This window comes from Antedon mediterranea, chromosome 1, assembly GCF_964355755.1.
Source record: "Antedon mediterranea chromosome 1, ecAntMedi1.1, whole genome shotgun sequence".
NCBI classification, from domain to species: Eukaryota; Metazoa; Echinodermata; class Crinoidea; order Comatulida; family Antedonidae; genus Antedon; species Antedon mediterranea.
The window spans coordinates 21,431,655-21,452,861 of NC_092670.1; the positions used below are offsets into that span (position 1 = coordinate 21,431,655).

The following is a 21,207-nucleotide window of genomic DNA, read 5'->3' on the forward strand; positions in this document are numbered from 1 at the left end:
CTTTCATTTACAACAACCACTAGAGCGTGAAGTCACCGGATTCGTTCAAAGTTTCGCGGTTTCACACAAGAATCTGATTGGTAGAAGAGACAGATTGACACACAATTTAACCCCAGTTTAAGATCGCTCAACCGTATCGTTAGATTCGTTACACGGCGGTCGTCGTTCCTCCTCTCAAAAACCGGCGGTGTTCAAAATGTTTTGTTGTAAAATTCTCAATTAATTTCCTAATTAAACACGTATTCAATTTAAAGAATCATAGATTTCTTGAAGTAAGTTTGGTCTTTTTATTTATCATAAATTATTGCCAATATGTTATTCGTAATATTGATCTCAGTCTACTCGTTGCTAGGCCGGGAATTTCCTCTTCCTGCTCCACATAAAATGAATCGCCCTCCGTGGTGATTCGTTGACAGAACAGTATACCGTCGACAGATATACCTAGGCCTAGCATTTTTTTGGTGATAGATAGATAGCCTACACAGACTAGTCAGATCCCATGCATAGAAGTTGCACCATCTATGAAAAGTAACAGTATTTGGATAACAATACCTTAATGTGTGTGTATATTTATTCATCAATTCATATTTTCTTCAGTCATGATGGATGGACACATGCAATTGAATAGGTTTTTGCAATATTTCTTTTATTTATCGTAGCTAGGCTAGTCTTAATTTCGCCTAGTAGTGTAGTGATGGTACTGGAGCCTGGAGGACAATGTAAGCTCTTTTCTGTCACAGTGCAAAAATTGAATCAAACCATTTTAAGTATCTTTGTAGATATAACTAGGCCTAGATATGATGGATGAAGAGATACATGTTGATGGCCTACCAAGCTCCCAAGCACTACAGAAACTACACAATGCAATACAGAATGAGATACAGCTATTTCAAGATGACTTACGCAAGTCTCAGTCCATCCTTGCAAACTTAAGCCAGCCGTCAGGTCTTTGGCTTAGCCATCGTTCTCCCCTGCACTGGCTCAGGGCATTGTTTATCTTTATAGCCTCGGTTGTGTTGACTGTAGCATATGGATGTTCTGGCAATGAGTTGTATGTTATCCAGGCATTGATTTTGCTTGTTTTGCTAACTTTAAATGTGTATGTTACTGGCTGGGACCATAAATTGCAACGCAATGAGATGGTTCGTCAAGGACAGCGTATTTTAAAGTATATTAAAGGTAAATGTTTTACTCTTCTATTAATAGAATGAACCGTACTGTACTTAGCCAGAGAGTTTGTGTTTTATTTGATTAAACTTTGGTAATGAGGTTGACTCATAACAGCCGAGGCTGACATGCAGGCCTACAACACTTAAAAAACAGGAATTATACTGCTGCTGCTTTGATGTTGTTAAGCTAACTGATGCCTTTGAAAATAGCTTTTGTAGAGTAGAGACAATAGTAGCATAAACTCCAATGCTAACTAGGCCATTGAAAAGCATTTTTGCAACAATAAGGTATAGTCTATTATTATTAACTATGATTGATAATTTGCTTATCTTAAGTGATGCTTACCTTAAAGATGTATTGTCCCTTGAAACAAAAAAAAAAGAATTTAATAAATTCAAAATTTGAGACAAAAACAACAAGTATACGTAATTATCAAGGAAATTAATTTGATTACATTTCGTCTAAAATCGTCACAAGCGAAAGTAAACAAAGATTTCAAACCACGAGTATGCATTATGCATGATGCTAATTTAGGATTGTTTACAACTGGTTACGGAAGTTTAAGAGTAGCCAAACAAGCGCGTTGCATTATAAGATATGTTTTGATCGAAAACTTTGACTGGAAGTCAAAGTTATTTTTTGAACAAAAAACGTCTGTATTTCAGTTAAATGATTTTTTTTTTTGACTAATTTTTGGTGAAAGTTAATAACCATTATGATACTTCAAAATGACACACTTTTTTTCGAAATCTTTTTTTTTTTTTTTTTTGGAATTAGTCAAAGGAACAATACATCTTTAAGGAAAAAGACAAAGAGTATTACAATTTAATGTAAAATGATTTGTATCTTTTCCAGAGTGCATTGAGAATAGAGAAGATTGGACATTATCTTCATACCCATCTCTTCACAGTCCATTCACAAAGTCCTTCGGTTTGCTCTGGACATATCGTGATGGCAAGCTGGTAAACCTTCCGAGTGCCCTGCTTGTACAAGGTGACACAGTATTGATTCGACCTGGTCAGGTGGTGCCTGCTAGATTAAAGCACACTGAGGTAATAATAAATTATAATTCAAACATTTTTGTGTACAATTTGATTAATCAATCAAGCTAATATCATACATAAGCAATACTCTCAAACACACTTAAACTTGACTGTGATTTCCAGTTTTTCCACAAAGCACCTTTTTTCAGGATGAAATTTTGTCCAGTAGTCAGAGATTCATTCATTTCAGATAAATATCTATATAGAGAGAACATGCTACTATACATAACACAAATAAATGTATTACTGAGAAATATTAGACTAAATGTAAAATTGATAAATGATTTTACACCATCTATTTTGAGATGCTATTCATTGTTCATATTATTGCTAGAATCTAATCTTTTTTAACACAGAAGAATGATTTAGTATTGAATGTTGGAGATCGATATGAACCAGAGTCTGCAAAGCCTCTAACAAGTACAATGCCAACAGCCAAGACACCACTCAAACCAAACTGCTTTGAAGTGCTGGAAACACCTTACCTGAGGAGCCTAAGGTGAGAAAGGAGGAAAATATGTTTGATTTCTAATGGTTGTGACATGAAATAGGTCCTGTGTACATTAGATTGCTGTATGTTTAGTAGGTGTTTATTAGTCGCGTGGACGCGACTCTATAGTTCACTATGTCGGTCGGTCGGTCGGTCTGTCTGTCTGTCGGTCCGGTATCACTATGCGTTTTATTGCTTTCTGACCTTATCTTGATATCAGTTTAATCTAGCTAAGTCAATTTTTCACAGTATATTCCTTATGGCCAGGAATCGATGTGGTTATGTTTTCACGGTGCGCAATAAAAAATTATGCGGTGTACGCACGATGTAACAAAATCACGTTTGTAATCATATCTTCACAACCATGAATCACAATGAAATAAAATTTTGTACTCATAAATTTCAGGGCATAAATCATGATATGGCAATACAATTACGTGCGTAGCGCATGTAACGCATGCGTACCACATCCACGTCAAACAGCGAAAATGGGACATTAAGTGTTCCGAGAGCCGTTTTCATTGTTTAAGTTAGCCGGAGCCTTTTTCGATTGGCTATAAATAGAAAGTTCCCGAGCATTTCGAGCGACGCAAGTTCTGACTTCCGTGTTTTATAGGCTGTCTAAATTTCCCTTTTAACGGGTTTATATTAAATTATATTGTTGTTTGATTTATTTCTTTTTATTAAGAACATTTATATTAAACAAAAACCACAACAATAGCAATTTTAGTTGATTATGGATTAATTTATTCGAATTCTAAGATAAACGTCTAAGCCAAGTGTAAACGTAAACAAAGCGAGTCATACGGCGAAAACAAAAAAGTGAAAACTAACTAATTTGTTAAAATAGCTAACATTAATTTGCAATTTTTAAATGAAATTCTGAAAACGCTATAATATAGTCTTATATGCATTTTCAAAGATTTCCAAATATAAGCTTGGGGTTATTTTTCAAACAAATTCTATAAGGAGTTGAAGATAGTGTATTTTGAGCGAAAGTGCGGTGCGCGTAGGCCTAGGAAGACGCGGCAGGGCTGGAATACTCGTTTCCTTAGGCGACGAGAACGACGGAAGATGCGCTCCATCACTGTGCTCTCAATTTTAGTTCTTGTTAAGTGGATGATGCAGAATCTTATAATATGGGCTTATAAATTTTAAAATAAAGTGCTCAACTTTCATTTTTCTTAAAATTATGAAGATTAGTGTGAAGTGGGGACTGTCTGCATGCCTGAACGGCTGACTTGGTAAAATACTGAAAAATCAGTCAATTAGTTAGGCCTAGGCCTAGGCTAATTAATTAATGTACAGTGTGTAATGTCATATTTTTATGAATAGAGCTAAACCTACTAGTAGGCTTACTAGTAATCTCATAATAAATCTGTTAATGTCACCTGTCACTAACATATGATTGATTTAAGTATATGCTGAAAATGTTTACTTTTTATCGGAGCTAAAATGAAATTTCGCAGTTCCCTGCTTTTTATTATAATAATGGAGCAATAAATGAAATACAAATACACACCAATTAACATTTTAACTTTTAATATTATCACAAATTTCACCTTAAAAATCAGACAAGTTTTCTACATCAACTTAGCTAACATTTGTACTAAGCCTAATCTTCAAAAGATTTACTATTACTGTAGTAGGCCTATTACCATTATTTATTTGCCAATTTGAAATGTACATTTAAACTTTATTAAACTACTGCACAACAACCAACTGCCAATTGAACCTTTAAATAAGTAAATTAGGATAAGTTAAAGTTTTTACAAAATAAATGTCTTTTTGGCAATACATCTATAGATATCCATAATTACAGTATTAATAGTGCTTTTTCACATTATATACCAGAAGTAAATTAATATGACTCATAAGAAATTGTTGTTGATTTAATGCTATTTGTATTGAAGTATGTAGAACAATCCTCTGTGGTCTGTAAAAAAACAACAACATTCAATTAATAATAATCATTATTTAATTAAATTTGTATATTTATTCTTATTTTCTTAGGCCTATAAACAACACGCGCCTGACAATGAACACGCGCCAATAATGCACGCACTACCCCACTATTATAGGCTAAAGCCTGGCTCTCCTACTGTACTACTAGGCCTAGACTATATTGATTTATAAATAAAACAAAGAGGCTTTGTAGAGTTTTGTGATTTAAAACAGCTTTCCTATATATTATATGTTGCCCTTATTAATTTACAAAACTACATTTTTTATCTTATGGCGTAAAAAATGATTTTAGCTACAACCATGTGTTCCATTTTTGATAGTGAAATACCCAAGAATGCACATGTTTAAGCAGCCATTAAAAAAAAACAAAAAATAACCCCAACGAGATTTTTTTATTAACTACTATTGAAAAATCAAATATTCAGAAACTATAAAACCCACCTTCTCAAAAAATTGCGTTGTTTTATTACAGCCTCAACAAATTAGACGAAATTTTAGCATTCGAATAGCCTAAAATTGTTTAAAAAACATCGGTGTAATTCACCCTTGTTTCATAAAAATATAATGGGTTCGTCGATTAAAAAACAATATCACGTGGTTCGTAGATGCCTTGTCAAAGGTTTTCATGAATTATTCATTAGTAAATAAAACCAAAAGTTCCAATTGGCCAGTTTGCAAAAACCTAAGATTTACTTTTCAAAACAAAGTTGCTTCCGGGTAATTGTCAACGCTGTCTCGTGTGCAAAAACGATTCGCTGCCGATAGAGGGCTCACTACTATTTGTCCCTGGTGAATCGAATGTGGTACCGCATGTAACGCATGCGTACGCGCGCTTAAAATTTTCACAATTTATTTTCGATGAAATAAGAGTACGTTTCAGGCAATTTTAAGCGTTTACAAAATTGCCATGAGTGCGCAGATTTTTGCGCATGCACTGCGCGTTAAATGTTATTGCGCACTCTTTTTGCCCGATTTCTGTTTTCTTGACTTACTTTTCAACTCGAAATTATGTTATACGAGCACGTCAAAAGTGACAGACTATGCACGTGTAAATTAAAAAAATATAAATGTTTTTAAACATTTCAACATTTTTAAACATGTTCAGTAATTTCGGTCAGTTGGTAGGTTGGTCGATCGGTAAACACTAATGAGCACGCGACTGCAGCCATCTATATGGCCTTGTTTTTCATTGCATCTCACTCTTGTGAAGAAAACTGTAACCTTTAAATGCAATAATACAATTTTTGTTCTTTTTTAGAGTTTGTTTAAACCAAGCACTTAATCGTCCTGTATCTGTGTTGGAAAATAAGCGCATAATGTGTACCAGAGTTATCCATGTTATTCTACCTATCATATTTGTAAGTTTTAACTTAGTAAGCTTTCTAGAAATATACAATTTGTTAACTAGTTTACATGTTAATTGTTTACTGGATTACTAGTTAATTAGTTTACTTGTTAAATTGTTAACTAGTTTATGTATGAACTAGTTTACTTGTTAACTAGTTTACTTATTAACTATTTTACTTGTTTACTAGTTTACTTATTAACTAGGTTACTTGTTAACTAGTTTACTTATTAACTATTTTACTTGTTTACTAGTTTACTTATTAACTAGGTTACTTGTTAACTAGTTTACTTGTTAACTATTTTACTTGTTTACTAGTTTACTTATTAACTAGGTTACTTGTTAACTAGTTTACTTATTAACTATTCTACTTGTTTACTAGTTTACTTATTAACTAGGTTACTTGTTAACTAGTTTACTTGTTAACTATTTTACTTGTTTACTAGTTTACTTATTAACTATTTTACTTGTTAACTAGATATACTTGTGTTTAACTAGTTTACTTGTGTTTAACTAGTGTTATATTACTAATTTTTGTCAATAATATTTATTTTATCAGGTAATCTCCTTATTCACAAACATTGGTCGCTACTTTGTTTTGACAGAAGATGTTGGTGACTGGCCTGATATGGTCCTTGTGCTACCGGTAATTACTTTATTTTATTCAGTTTCTGCAAATAAATGCTAAAATAAACTGATTTGTGCACCACAGTGACCCTATTTAGTATGATGAATCCAAGACTTTAAGTTCCTCAATGTGAAGTGGGCACTATTATGCATGTTAGTATTCACACAGTCCTATCCCCAAATATCCACTAATTAATTAATATATTATAATTAATGCAATAACATTACAACATCACCAATTTGTTTTTTTGAGGTGTTTTGTCATACACTGTACTGGCTAATCTGCTCTGGCTATTTTACTATCTTCTCAGATTTACGCAATCATGCCGTTATTACCGTTGTTCTTTCCAATGTGCTGGGTTGTCATTAATGCCTATGGTGTAGCAAGACTCGTGGCTGTCTTTAACAAAGCATTAAAGAAAACAGTAAGAACAGATTTATTCATAAAAGTGGTTCCACAGGTTCCATATAAACATTTTGTATTAGTAATTTACATAAAGTTTTTAGTTTACAAAATTAATGAAATTGTGGTGAAATTGACATTTGAGATATAATAATATTCTTTGGCGAATATTATAGATTAACTTCCTATACAAATTGTTAGTAGTTGCATGCCTTAACTTTGTTTCTTTTTTAGATTATAATTCTTAAAACACTAATTCGTACTTATTTTGTATTAATGCATGTTTGTCTTAACATTTGTTTTTTTATCAACAAATTTGATTACATTTAGCGTGAAGTTTTGGGTGATGAGCTTGAGGCTGAGAAAGAGGTTAATTCTGTAAGTAAGCCTTAAGCTCGGTCTACGTTATCAAACATTATGTGACAAAAAAATGTGATGTGCCCATATATAAAAATGATGATGTCATATCACTACCATATTTAAGCATATCACTACCATTGGGCACATCAGATTTTTTTTTTAAACTAGTGTGATAGTGTAGACAGAGCTTTTAAGATTTTTGTGACCGTACAAACTATGTCAAACTCCTTGTGGTGACCCCATACAGATTTTATTGTATCGTCCAAATAAAATTAGTATTGTATCGTCCAAATATGGGTGAATTGTGGATATTTATATTTTACAGATTCTTTAATAATACTGTACTACAGAATGTATTTTAACACTCACAAACATGATCTAGAGTAGATATTCACTTGGTTAATTTTTAGACTAGACCATATATTTTGATGTGAAATTGAAATGAGTTCTTTTCCATGTGAATGGCAGATGCCTATGTTATAGTAATAAAGTACTCCTTTACAAAGTGAGATGTACAGACAATCTCATATGATCATTTCTCCACCTTTAATCCTTTAATTTAATTGTGTATATATAAATTGAATTTCATTTTTGCTAATAGGATGACTATGTTAACTGGAAAGAAGTTTGGGAGCATTTTAAATGCATCATCTCCGGGTCGTCGAGTTGTCTTCCCAGGACAAGTAACCTTTTCCATGCACTTGGAAGTATGACTGTAAGTTGTCAAGAAGTCACATAAATTATCCCAATATCATAGTACCTTTACAACAATAATTATAGTTTGAATTTTAAATCATTTACACACATACTGCCCAAAAAATGTAATGAGAAAAGATAATAATCCTCAAAGAAATTCATGGTTAATACATTAAATATTTAAGAACATCCAAAATACATTACACAACAGGATAAAAACTATACAATTATAATAGCTTGAAGATGTATTGTCCCCCAAAAACATGAAAAATGAAGATTAGTAAAATCGGACTTTAAATAGTCCATTTTGCAGTTTTAATAAAGTTATTTACTTCTGGAAAAAAAAAATAATGATTTCACTTATAAATAGACAAACGAAACAGAACCAAAAACCATTGTCATACATTTTAAGTATTTTTTGCTTTAAATTACATTTTTTTAAGGTAAATCATTTTTTTTTTCAATCCAGTTTTTGGTCAAAGTGAATAGCTATTACATGACATTAAAATGGCATATTCAACAAAACATTTGAAAAAAAACTACTTTTTTTATTGGGACAATATATCTTTAAAAAACAAGTTGGTATTTACAAACTATTTTTAAAGTTTAACCAACCAATCTTAATTGTTTATGTAGGTTTTCAGTTGTGTGGATAAAAGAGGGATTCTTTCCCAGCCAGATCCATCAGTTGAACGAGTGTTTTTTCTAACTGGTTTACAACCTGATAACACATCTATTGATTCAGTCTTTAGTCCATCTGATGAACATAGTGAACACCTGGATGGCGATGCAAATGATTCAGGAATAACTGTCGCAAAGAAACCAAGTATGTTTTAAAATTAATTTTTGTCTCAGTTATTCATTAAACATCTTTGCTGGCTGGGACGTCTTTGATTGAGTTTGCTGTTGGAGTCCCCCTGGTCTAGCATCTGTGATGTATGTATTGTTTGTATTGTTTGTATTCGAAATGAATTGAATTGAATTAAACTTTATTATTGTAAGCATTTGTTTAAATTTCATAATTGTTTATTTTCCAGTGATTATTCAAGATGTAAATGGTGAAATTCTTGGTCTCTCTCCAAATTTTAATGTAAGTTCAAATGACTGAATTTAGAAACGGTATCCTATAGGGATTAGGCTATTGGCACAGTCAACTGTGGCATGCAATTTAATGTTTTCTATAGAGACTGTCAACTGTGGCATGCAATTTAATGTTTTCTATAGACACTGTCAACTGTGGCATGCAATTTAATGTTTTCTATAGACACTGTCAACTGTGGCATGCAATTTAATGTTTTCTATAGACACTGTCAACTGTGGCATGCAATTTAATGTTTTCTATAGACACTGTCAACTGTGGCATGCAATTTAATGTTTTCTATAGACACTGTCAACTGTGGCATGCAATTTAATGTTTTCTATAGACACTGTCAACTGTGGCATGCAATTTAATGTTTTCTATAGACACTGTCAACTGTGGCATGCAATTTAATGTTTTCTATAGACACTGTCAACTGTGGCATGCAATTTAATGTTTTCTATAGACACTGTCAACTGTGGCATGCAATTTAATGTTTTCTATAGACACTGTCAACTGTGTGTGTAAATTAATATATTTCTATTTTTTCTGTCAACCATGCTCCTTAATTTGTCTTATCAGCAGTAGGGAACATTTTACTTCAACAGAATTTATAGAGTATAAAGCTCTGTCCACACTATCAAACTTTATGTGACAACAAAATGTCATGTGCATATGGAGACATGATGATGGCATATCACTACTATATTTGAGCATATCACTGCCATAATTTGGCACATCACACATTTTTTGTCGAACTAATTTGACAGTGTAGACAGAGCTTTAAACTAATATTTGTTGTGCTTTTCTAGTCTGATTCTAAGGAGATACAGTTTGATGAGCAAGATTGGGAGAAGCATATTAATTCACTAAAACCGATGGTAGGTATTTACAAGGCTAATCAATGAGTTCTATTCCATGTCTACTGTGAGATAAACATGTGTACAACATCTTACAAAGTCAAAGGGAATCCAAATATGTAATTTATGTAGATTAAAGTTGGATACGCAAATGTGAAAAGCCAAGTCCACTTCTTTGTCACCATATAATCTTTTTATCTTTTTATATTTGCAGGGTTTGAATATCCTTTTAAATACATGTAACAGTTTAACACTAGACCACCATTCACAGTTCATTGATCATGTATACTGTGCAGGCAATCTACACGATAACCCCTTATATATACAGCAACAGAGGTATTTTCATTCTCTATTTTTTATTGGTAATATTTGTGTTATATTTCTCTTTTCATGATTTCGCAAGTATTTTGTGTTCAGTGTTGCAAATTAGATTCAACTTCTAGGCTAAAACACAATATCTGATATGCAGTTTTGCAATACTACTCTCTATCTACACTAATAAACTTTATGTGACAAAAAAAATGTGATGTGCCCATATATGGACATGATGATATCATATCACTACCATATTCGGGTATATCACTACCATATTTGGGCACATCACAGTTTTGTGTGCTTTTGCAAACCAGTATACTCTATTTAGTAATTTTATTTGTGTGACAACTAGGCTAATTTAAACACAATATCTGATTTGCAGTTTTATAATGCTAGGTTACATTAACAGCAATCAGGGCTGATAATAGTTAAACCATGAATAGCGTAGCATAGTGGAGCTGTAGCTTGATGGTTAACATGCTTACCTTCCAATCTCTAGGGTTCAATCCTGACCTAGTGTCAGCTTTTCAACTTTCTTTCAACTCCCTAAGTATAAAATGAGACTTAGTTTATAAGCACAATAAATTATAAAATAATTTATCCATCCTGCTGTTTGATGTATATGAAATAAAAAAATAAATGAATAAAAAACAATATACAGAAAAATAATTTTTTTTTTAGTTGTCTGTGTCAACTAGCAAGATTAATTGGATTTACAGACAGAGCAGTTGCGTCGTACAAGCTACAACATCAGTTAGCATCATACAGACCTGTAAGTACACACTCAAGATGGGTAGGACCAGTACCAGAGGATATAAAATTAAAGCTGTAATGTGTATGTAACAGATTGTTTATTTACTGATTCTTTTCTTTTTATTAGATTCAAAAACTACCAGCAGAGAAAAGTCGTATAAAACAGGTGCAAACATTTATAAAAAGGAAAACACCAATCTCACATATGATGTCAGTGGTGGTTGAGGACTTGAGAACAGGTATAACCTTGTTTGTTTTGTTTTATATATTTACGCAAACTGTTGGTAAAGCTACAGTAACTCAAATTCTGACTCAAAACTGGAATCCTACCTTTGTAGGCACAAGAATGGGAAAGAATACAATAACTGATTCACTTATTTACATTGACTTCAGATATGCAACAGTTACTGACGCAAGGAACTGCTGATTTTGTCATGGAGGCATGCACTGACTTCTGGGATGGATCCGATATCTGTCCAATCTTTGAAAATCACAGGTAACTGTCCCACACACTTTTTTTTCACCCAAAATGTCGAGTTATTTTGGAGGCGAGAGATTTGAGACCTCCATTGAATGCGTTCTTTCTACAGTACCTTACCACACATTTACAATGCTAATAGACTTACTTTACACTACTATACTAAAACAAACATTTGAACAAAAGCTAAATGTAGAGTAATATTATAAACTTATTCTAATTTGTTTTTAACAGAAAGAAGATAATGGACTTTTACCAGCGTCAATGTTTAGCATCATACTGCTGGGCATTTTCATACCGTCCCATGATGCACTCCCTCGCAAATTACCTTGAGAATTGTTTTATTGAAGTTCCGAACCAAAATAAGCAATGTTTGTCAGCCAATCAGTATGAATCTCCTCATATATCTAGGTAAGTGTTCAAGCAGAAGGGATAAATTTACTTTTCGAGTGTTGACTTGCAGACTAATGAACTAGTGGGCTAGGTTTACTTTCAATTTTGTAATGATCTACGACTTATAATGTCATATGAAGGTACAAGGGATTCGTTTTGGAATGTTAGAAGTGGGAGGGACAGTGGGCATTCAAGAATTAAAAACAATCTGAAACTCTATATTATCAAATGTAGGATGATGTACAGTAGAGTATGTATCACCAAAGTTTGGGAGTACTGTGTACTAATTACAGCAGGATGTATGGTTTGTATAAAGATATATAGATTTTAAAATGTAATGTAATTGTTTGCAGGGCATCCTGGAATGGTAGCAGAAATAGCATGGATTTGATTGATGGACCTGAGCGTCCATATCATAGCTTAGACTCCGCAATGGATACAGTTGGGGATATAAGGGATGCAGAAGGTTGCTATAGGTAAACAGATGTTACATTTTCATCAAGTACCTGCAGTTTGTACTAGGATATCCTGGATAAAACATGTATCGAAACAGGCTCCAATTAATTGACCTTACCAGGTACCCATTTATACAACTGGGAGAAGAGAGGCGAAGTAAAGTGTCGTGTCTAAAGGATACAAGCAATGCGCCATGATTCGAACCTACGGTCGCACGATGAGTACTCCCGATACACTGCTCCACACTCCCTTACCTAAAAGGATATGTCTTGTGTCCAAAACAGACTTTAAAAACAATCGATCCTGTTATATCATATTGTGGAATGTGACCAAAAATAAAAGCTTATTACTGTTTTATGTATCTGTTTTCCTAGAGCTCAATGTGGTCAGATCTTCATAGGAATGGTTTCTTGTAACTTCCAAGCCAAATCTGACATCGTCAACCTTCTTGACAATTTGGATGAGGCTTGCATTCGATTTGTACACTTTTCACGGGATCAAGAACTAAGAAGCAAGGTACATCTACATATTCAAATTATGTTTAATTTTGTAGCAGCAATCTATATACATAATGTATAATAGAAACAATTTGCTTTCATTTGTTTTATTTCTTGTTTATTTAACTTAATTTCAGGTTTTTTCAGAAAAGATTGGTTTAGAAACTGGTTGGAACTGCCACATTTCTCTTCTGAGTGATGAAGAGACATCGATTCAAACATCACGACAGGCTTCTGAGTCTTCATCAAAAACTGAGAATGTCCAGTTAGACATGGATACCGGTGAAGCGACGTATCATGCACAAGAAGATGAACCGAAAGAAGATGTTGTAGATAATGTCATAAATGATGCTACTGAAAGAGATCATCCAGTTGTGGATGATGCTACTGAAAGAAATCATCTAGTTGTGGATGATGCTATTAAAAGAGATCATCCAGTTGAAGATGCCAGTGTTCTTCCAGTTGTGACTATTATTCAACCTTCTTGTAAGAACTCACCAGATAATGACCACAAAGACTTTGAAGTTGTGGATGGCATCTCTGAACGGAGTGTTCTGCTTCCTCAACCACTAACTATTCAAGACATAGAGTGTCATAATGATAGAAATACATCTGGAGAATCGGAATCCACAGGACTTCTATTAAACAGATCTCCTGTAAGACATGGCGAACAGAAGCATGTCCGATTGCCCAGCCCTAGTCTCTCAGATAGCGTTTCACTTGATCGTTTTAACAATACTAGGCATATGTCCGAGACTTTTAGTGAAACAGACTATGAGACAGAAAGTGTAACAGACCCTGGTAGTACTGGATTCGATATATTCAATCGAGTAGGTACAACAGTCAAATGTGTTTTTGCCGTGTACATTACTTTGAGTTACATTAAGTTAGTTAGTCAGAGTTTAAAGGTTATAATAAGTCGTAGACCAATATCAATTTGACTGCATTTAATTTTGGTTTGAAAACAATATCTGGAGTATCATTGTATTTGTAAGTGTATGTTATTTTCTTGTGCTTACTTACAGGCAAAACTACCCCGTGGTATTCGTAACATACGCCCTCACTTGGAGAACGTAGATAATGTTCCTCTGTTGGTTCCACTTTTTACAGATGTCACTCCAGAAAGTAAGACTCTTTTTGATTGAGCTTATATTCTGCCATATTGTAGCTCTTATATTGAGCATATAGGCAGCCATATTGTAGCTCTTATATTGAGTGTAGATGCAGCCATATTGTAGCTCTTATATTGAGCATATAGGCAACCATATTGTAGCTCTTATATTGAGCATATAGGCAGCCATATTGTAGCTCTTATATTGAGCATAGAGGCAGCCATATTTTAGCTCTCATATTGAGCATAGAGGCAGCCATATTGTAGCTCTTTTATTGTGCATAGATGCAGCCATATTGTAGATCATATATTGAGCATAGATGCAGCCATATTGTAGCTCTTATATTGAGCATAGAGGCAGCCATATTGTAGCTCTTATATTGAGCATAGCTGCAGCCATATTGTAGTACTTTTAAGTACTATTAAAATAGTTATTGTACTTAAGAACTTGTTATCCTTTTAGACATGTGAAAGTACTGTACTATATGTTATCTTGACCTAAGGTAATTGTGTCGTCTTTGTATATTTATCTGTGAATTTGTTTCTAAAATAAAAGAGTAAAATGATTAACCTTCTATTTTAATTGCTTATCTACAGCAACAAGGGAGATGTTACAGATAATGCAAGAGTATGGGGAGGTTGTTTGCTGCATAGGAAGCAGCCTGAATGTAAGCAATGCAGAGATATTCATGCAAGCAAATGCAAGGTATGGCCACTAGTCTATTTTATTTGTCATTTTCTTTGTATGTGAACTATAACTGTACTTCTTATTTAATACATTTTCCACCATAGATATTTTTGTATTCAATGCAATTCAAACAATAAAATACAATTAACTTTTGTGGCTCATGCACTAAAGCTCACTATCTAGTTTGATGTGTGATGTGCCCAAATATGGTAGCGATATGTTCAAATATGGTAGTGATATGACATCATCACATTTTGTTTTCACATGAAGTTTGATAGTGTAGACGGGGCTTAATACTAATAGCAATATATATACATATATACAAATGTACTAATATCTTATTATTATCTTATTATTCAGTCTTGCATTAGATCCCCTGCTTCCTAGTACGTGCTGTAGCCAGCCTGCTCACCAGTCTCTCATACATATGAAATACTCACCATTGGATATTACCAGACAGTTGGCTAGCTTGCCTTGTTGTTTGAACTTTCACACTGATGATAACGTACGACTAACCAAGCTTATCAAAGAGGTAAGCTCCAAAATATGATATTGTATGACATCATCGTTTCCATATATGGACACATCACATTTTTTTGTCACAGACAGTTTTATAGTGTAGACAGAGCATTAGAGTTAATATCTAGAAGTCAATGTTTTTCCCCAATGTCAGTATTACAGTAACATATTTTCTTTCTCTTTAGGCAAGAGGATTTTGTTCGGCAATCTTCACCACTGTTATTTTCCTCATGTTCTGTTTAGTATCTCTCAGTATGCTGTTTTTACTGTCCTCCCTTCTGATGCTTCCTCCACCTTTAAGTGGGGGTCAGCTTCTGTGGTTAGTTATTGTAATTGTTCCAATTTTAAGTCATTCCTTACTGGCGTGTCCTGTCGACAAGCAGATAATGACAGAAGCAGTCGGCAAGAATAATAGACACAAAGATTGTGAGGTAAGATTTACCAACAATATGCCATCAAATACTTGAAGAGTCAGAGTAGTTTGCAGAATCAAACTTTATGTGAAAAAAAAATGTCATACACTACTAGCGTATTTGGGCACATCACTACCATATTTGGGTATATCACTATCATATTTGGGCATATCACTACCATATTTAGGCATACACTTTTTTTGTCAAACTAGTTTGATAGTGTAGACGGAGCTTCACATGGTCTATACTAGTGATGTGCAGGAAGGATGTTGGAAGGGCAAACTATTGGGTTAGGAGTATGTTTTTTTTAAATGTTTTTAGGGATTTTAGGACATAAACTCCTGGCTAGGTGTGATACTTGTAGTTGGATAGTGACCCTTTTGATTTTCTTAATTGTAAAGCTCTGTCTACACTATCAAACTAGTTTAACAAAAAAGTGTGATGTGCTCAAATATGGTAGCGAATAGTGATATGACATCAACAAATTTTTTTGTCAGTATAAAGTTTAGACAGAGCTTAAATATTCTTTATTATTTTTTAGGCCATTTTAATCTACACTGTCTTTTTCATCGTCAAGTTTCTTTCATCTGTTTGTATCTGCTTGCTTTGTGAGGCGCTAACGCTTCATGAATTCTGTATCAAAGAAGCTGAAGAGGGCGATATTTGTCATGTTTTGTTGGGTAATAGGTAAGTTGTGATGAAAAGCGTGAATAAGTGTGTAAAATATATTTTGAATCCGTAGGAATTGCATTCTCAATTTTAGCTTAATTTGATTTGTTCCAATGACATCATAGTAAGTAATCCACATAGTATCTTAATGCTGGTTTCACAGTCTGTTTATCCTGTTTCTGGGGTTAAGGTATGTCCCCCTCTATGACATAATGTTTACCTCTATGTTCACATGACTACTTCAATATTTTCATTGAATAACCATTTTTGAAATATGCCTATTTATATCATTTCTTTTAGAAATAATAGTGAGCCATTCAATGGCTTAATCAATGAATATTCCAATGGATACCTGTTGACACAGAACCTAGTGGCTTTTTTTCTGGTGCTATATTTTGGTAAGAGTATTAAATTATTCAACTATAATGTACAGTTTTCCACGACCTGTTATATCATAAGATTTCTTGTGTAAATTTTAACCTTTTTCATAATCTTTTAGTGGTTGTATCGACAAGTTATGTTCATCGTTTTAAGAGTTTAGTCAAGAAGCGGCCATTTGGAAATAAAATTTGGTGTGTTGCGACAATACTAGTGTAAGTATTACCATTCTCTACTAACCTTCTTTCCCTTATCACTCCAACTCAGCACTACTATTATTCATCATTTACTTTTCACTATATCCAAATTGTGTTTTTTCTTTTTTTTTTTTCTTTTCCAGCCTTGTGTTACAAGCCATCTATTTTGCCTTGGATGTACTTGTCTGGTGGAATACAGATGACGTTGATTTTAGCTTGTATGACATACCGTTCTCAACATGGTTGATAGCTCTATTGTGGCCTCTCATTCTTCTACCGCTGTGTGAGGCTGCCAAGTACCATGATATCCAGTAAGTGCCTTTGTCATGATACTGGTTTCTGTACAAACACTGCCACCTCTTTCATTTGTAGTTTTTACTACTCTGTTAGAATTGTATATTTGGTATCTGTGATACAAGAGAAATTTCCATCCGTTCTTTTAAAAAAATAACAGATTTAACCAGATATGTTTGTTTTATTTAGGGTATTTGAAAAATGGCAGAAGCGAACAAAACTGCAGTTTGGAACTAAGCTTGGAATGAATTCACCTTTTTGAAGAGTTTTTTTCAATGAAGATAAAATATAAATATTGGTGCTAAAATGTTAGTATGTATGTATATGTTCATTGCCCAGTTAGTTGGACATTTGAAAGTTTTCCCCTCTAAAGTCTTTTAGACAAAAGGTGAAAATTCAAGAGGTACTTATTTATTTCAGTAATTTGATATTTTTCTGGTAATGTACTAGTATCTGTGAGGTGAAGACCTCCCAAGATACTTAGCATATGCTCTATGTCTTCACCCAGGTGTGTAAATATGTACTAGTACATAAAGGAATATATACAGTACTAGCAACACATCTAGTGAAGAACATTCAGTCTTATGAACCTAATGTCGATTCAGGAAAATCTGTGCAATAGTTTTGCTTCTATGTAAATTCATTCCATGTGTGAAGCAATACACAAGATTAATTTTTTACCAAACATTTATTTCAAATTATTTTTGTTTGTATTTTTTAAATAGCAAATATTCATTATGAATAAATGATGAAAAAATGTTTTGTCCCTAAAGTCAATTTTTCATGAGGTGTATGAAAAGCATGGTTTATGTGAATACATATACTATTCTACTTTTTGTAATGTGTAACCAATCAAAGTACAGAAACTGTTGATTTGTACAATGTGTCTAGTGGAAAACATGCTTTATCAAATACAATGGTTATACTATGTTTATGTTTGTCCAGTGAGTTTATACAGTAGAACACAAGGCCTTGTCTATTTTATTAACGCTGTTAACAGGGAGTAAGCAATAATGAAGAAAGAAATTTAAATTCATGTAGATGTTTATTTTGTAGTAAAAATGATGTACAAATAATAATGTATGTAGAAAAGTTTCTAAATAAATTCCACATGTAACAGTACACATTTTTTTAGATATCTTGTCACCATATTTAGTGTTTTTTACATTACTGGTAAAAATGTTCACATATTTGTTTTATGTACTCCACATCTTATGTTCATGTACTTGGAGGGAAGCAAACGTACAATCCTCTTGTAAGTATTATGCATGGAAAATATAAAGGCAATAGATTGCAACATTTATTACCACCACCTAAAGTGGGCATATGCTCTGTTTGATTCCGCCATCTTATGAAGATCCTGTTTTCTTTTTACAACATTTCCCTAAAAAAAAAAAGAAGTTACAAATATAAGTTTACTGAACATTAATATACTATGTACAAAAGCAGCAACAATACATGGGTATTGGCATATCATGGCCGGGGCACAGTAGTACTTATTTTGGTTCTCTTGGTTAACAATGATAGGATAGACAGATGCCTTTTTCACTAGAGATCCTGTGAATTCTGTTCTGGTGAGCTCTTGTATAGGAGCTTCAAAAAGTGCTGGAGAACGGAGCGGTGAAAATGGTTCCTCTGCTTCATCTTCATTTTTGTTATCTTAGGATATTTCATTTGTATGTAAAGTGCTTTGAAGCATTGTATTAGGCACAATATTATTATTTACTGTAGTGTGGTTATCAATTCTTTTTTTATCCTGAGACAGTGCCACTACCTAAATGTTAGATATATTCATTTAAACCCCAGTATTTACTGTGTTCTCATATGCTTTCAATAATTCCTCTGCTAACTTTATTGGCATATGTGTTTCTAATTCCTTTGTGTGGCATTCTGTCACCATCCATTTCATGGCCAGGAAACGTTGCCTTGATTCCTTAAAAGGCGTTGGAACCTAAAAAGTACAGAAACTTTCATATTATCTTTTATGATATTTGATGTCATCACATATCATAAAAGATAACTGCTGGAAATCAGTGACTTATTTGACTGTGGTAATTGTAATGCATTAGTATTTAAGATGCTTGACTACAGATTCCAGGGTCCTAGCTGTTATCTTCAATACTACATATAGAGAATAAACACAATTATAAACTAGAAACTTTATTCAACGTCATGCAAAAACTAGGCTAGTCTGACTAACCACGCATGCGCTATAACTTATACACGTTGCTGAATAGTACGCGATTGAGCATAAACAATAATGCCACACTGGCTTCAAATTCCGTCATGTAAAGCTCTATCTACATTATCAAACTTTATGTGACAAAAAAATGTGATGTGCCCATATATGGACATGATGATGTCAAATCACTACCATATTAGGGCACATCAAACTTTTTTTGTCAAACTAGTTTGATAGTGTAGACAGAGCTTAAGAATTTCCAATGACAACTTATAAGACTTTGATTGTGTAGAGCATCTTGTGTATATGTTTGTCATGTGATCTAAATAGGTTGGGACAGTGAATGAACTTGCACTCATAGTTTTTTAACCATGACAAGTTCATTCCAAAATATCTTTGATTTTAAAGAGAGCAGTAAAGAAGCCTACTCACTTGATAGCTTTTACCCCCTCTTTTAATTGATGTTAAACCAATCAGTGGTTTACAATTCTCAATGGCTTTATTAAATATTTTGGATGGGTTTAGTTCGATTGAGGACTTGCTCTCTTCATCTGCTTTCAAATATTTACTATACTGAATTTTCTTAATTTCAAAATAGGTCTGCAAAAAGGAGAAAAAATGGTTTAACAAAAGAATAATCATTTTAATCCTAAAAGAAAACCAGCATCTTACAGCAGGCTCTCCCATACATTAACCTAATGAGCACTATATATAGAAAAGTCTATTTATTATTTATTTATTTATTCTTTCTTTAAACTGAAATACACTTTCAATACAAATGCACTGATTTCCAAAGTGGTTCAGTAAACATATTTATAAAGAAAATAAAATATAAAAGAAAAACAAAAAGAAAGAAAACAGATATAAAACTATTTACAAATTGTGAAGGAAAAAAGGTTAATAAATACATATATGTTTTCTATAGTGAAGATTTAAAAGTTGCCAAAGACATATTATGGAGTTCTGATTTTATGTTATTTGGTAGACAATTCCTTAAGTAATGATACCTTATTCATAATTCGTATACAAACTTCTTTCTTTCCATCTTCCATCATTACATTTATAAATTTGCTGAAAATACAATAAAAACAATTAATTGACATACAATACAGTAACAAAAGTAGTACTAGTACTTCTGGCAGTGAAGATTTAGTTTTTTTTCTCAATAAACCCAAACAGTGTACCTACATTGCTAATGGATCTGAAGTTAAAGATGACGTGAGGTTGTGTGGCGCAGCTTTGACAGGTGTGCTGATGTCAGTGGGAAGTTCTCCAGATTTGTAAACCTCTGGGTCTGCAATTGGTTCTACATACGTTTTTGGGTAACGACTATATCGAACTTGAAAAAAGCTGAGAATGAAATTAAAATAAACAATATAATAAGTATCGACTATTTTAAACACAAAAACATAAAACTAAATAGTATAGATGTCGATAAAACGAAATCTCTGACAATCTTCAAACCTAGGCCTGTGCCAAAAAACCCTCGTATTTCACATATGGCATAACCACCGGCTGAACCCCATTTTACCTGCAGCTGACCATAATGAAAGAAGACTGAACACGGGCTTAAGTTTCGCTAACCACTTTATTACTGTTGTTATAAGTTTTAAAAGATACGAAAGTCTCTAAAATTTGTATAACAATTCAAATTCTAAATTGTGCTAATGAAATTTACCAAAAGCTAGATTTGCAGCATAAGCTAGCAGCAAAATATTTCGTAGAAAATGTCTGGGCAGCAACTATCGTGGGAAGCGCCATTTTGATTTTTGGATTTTGAGCAAGTTAAAATTGATCAAGGAGGGGTGTCCCTGAATTTTCTTTTGA

At 33.2% G+C, this 21,207-nt stretch overlaps 2 protein-coding genes and 1 long non-coding RNA gene across 4 annotated transcripts; 1 reads left to right on the forward strand and 2 right to left on the reverse strand.

Annotated features, from left to right (window-relative positions):
- Nucleotides 1-165: 165 nt before the first annotated feature.
- On the forward strand, nucleotides 166-18,320 carry LOC140062326 (transmembrane protein 94-like). 2 transcript variants are annotated; one of them, XM_072108491.1, is made up of 29 exons: nucleotides 166-272; nucleotides 780-1,179; nucleotides 2,026-2,222; nucleotides 2,570-2,712; nucleotides 5,927-6,026; nucleotides 6,573-6,659; nucleotides 6,952-7,065; nucleotides 7,374-7,421; nucleotides 8,005-8,118; nucleotides 8,736-8,925; nucleotides 9,137-9,189; nucleotides 9,990-10,058; nucleotides 10,252-10,373; nucleotides 11,034-11,124; nucleotides 11,233-11,344; nucleotides 11,499-11,601; nucleotides 11,818-11,994; nucleotides 12,330-12,452; nucleotides 12,807-12,948; nucleotides 13,067-13,759; nucleotides 13,955-14,054; nucleotides 14,638-14,746; nucleotides 15,089-15,260; nucleotides 15,433-15,678; nucleotides 16,202-16,347; nucleotides 16,630-16,727; nucleotides 16,829-16,922; nucleotides 17,048-17,215; nucleotides 17,388-18,320. In XM_072108491.1, the coding sequence occupies exons 2-29, from the start codon at nucleotides 798-800 to the stop codon at nucleotides 17,458-17,460; spliced, it is 4,266 nt and encodes a 1,421-aa protein (XP_071964592.1). In that variant the 5' UTR covers nucleotides 166-272; nucleotides 780-797; the 3' UTR covers nucleotides 17,461-18,320. The 2 variants fall into 2 exon arrangements, with proteins under 2 accessions (XP_071964592.1, XP_071964602.1); XM_072108501.1 differs by lacking the exon at nucleotides 15,433-15,678.
- Nucleotides 4,565-5,164, reverse strand: LOC140062371 (uncharacterized). The gene is made up of 2 exons (XR_011847476.1): nucleotides 5,110-5,164; nucleotides 4,565-4,639 (listed from the first exon to the last, which is right to left on the reverse strand). It is a non-coding gene; the product is annotated as an uncharacterized lncRNA (long non-coding RNA).
- On the reverse strand, nucleotides 18,301-21,166 carry LOC140062364 (small ribosomal subunit protein uS7m-like). The gene is made up of 6 exons (XM_072108555.1): nucleotides 21,059-21,166; nucleotides 20,569-20,730; nucleotides 20,388-20,451; nucleotides 19,813-19,980; nucleotides 19,012-19,149; nucleotides 18,301-18,582 (listed from the first exon to the last, which is right to left on the reverse strand). Exons 1-6 carry the CDS (start codon nucleotides 21,139-21,141, stop codon nucleotides 18,502-18,504), a joined length of 696 nt encoding a protein of 231 aa, XP_071964656.1. The 5' UTR covers nucleotides 21,142-21,166; the 3' UTR covers nucleotides 18,301-18,501.
- Between the last annotated feature and the right edge of the window lie 41 nt (nucleotides 21,167-21,207).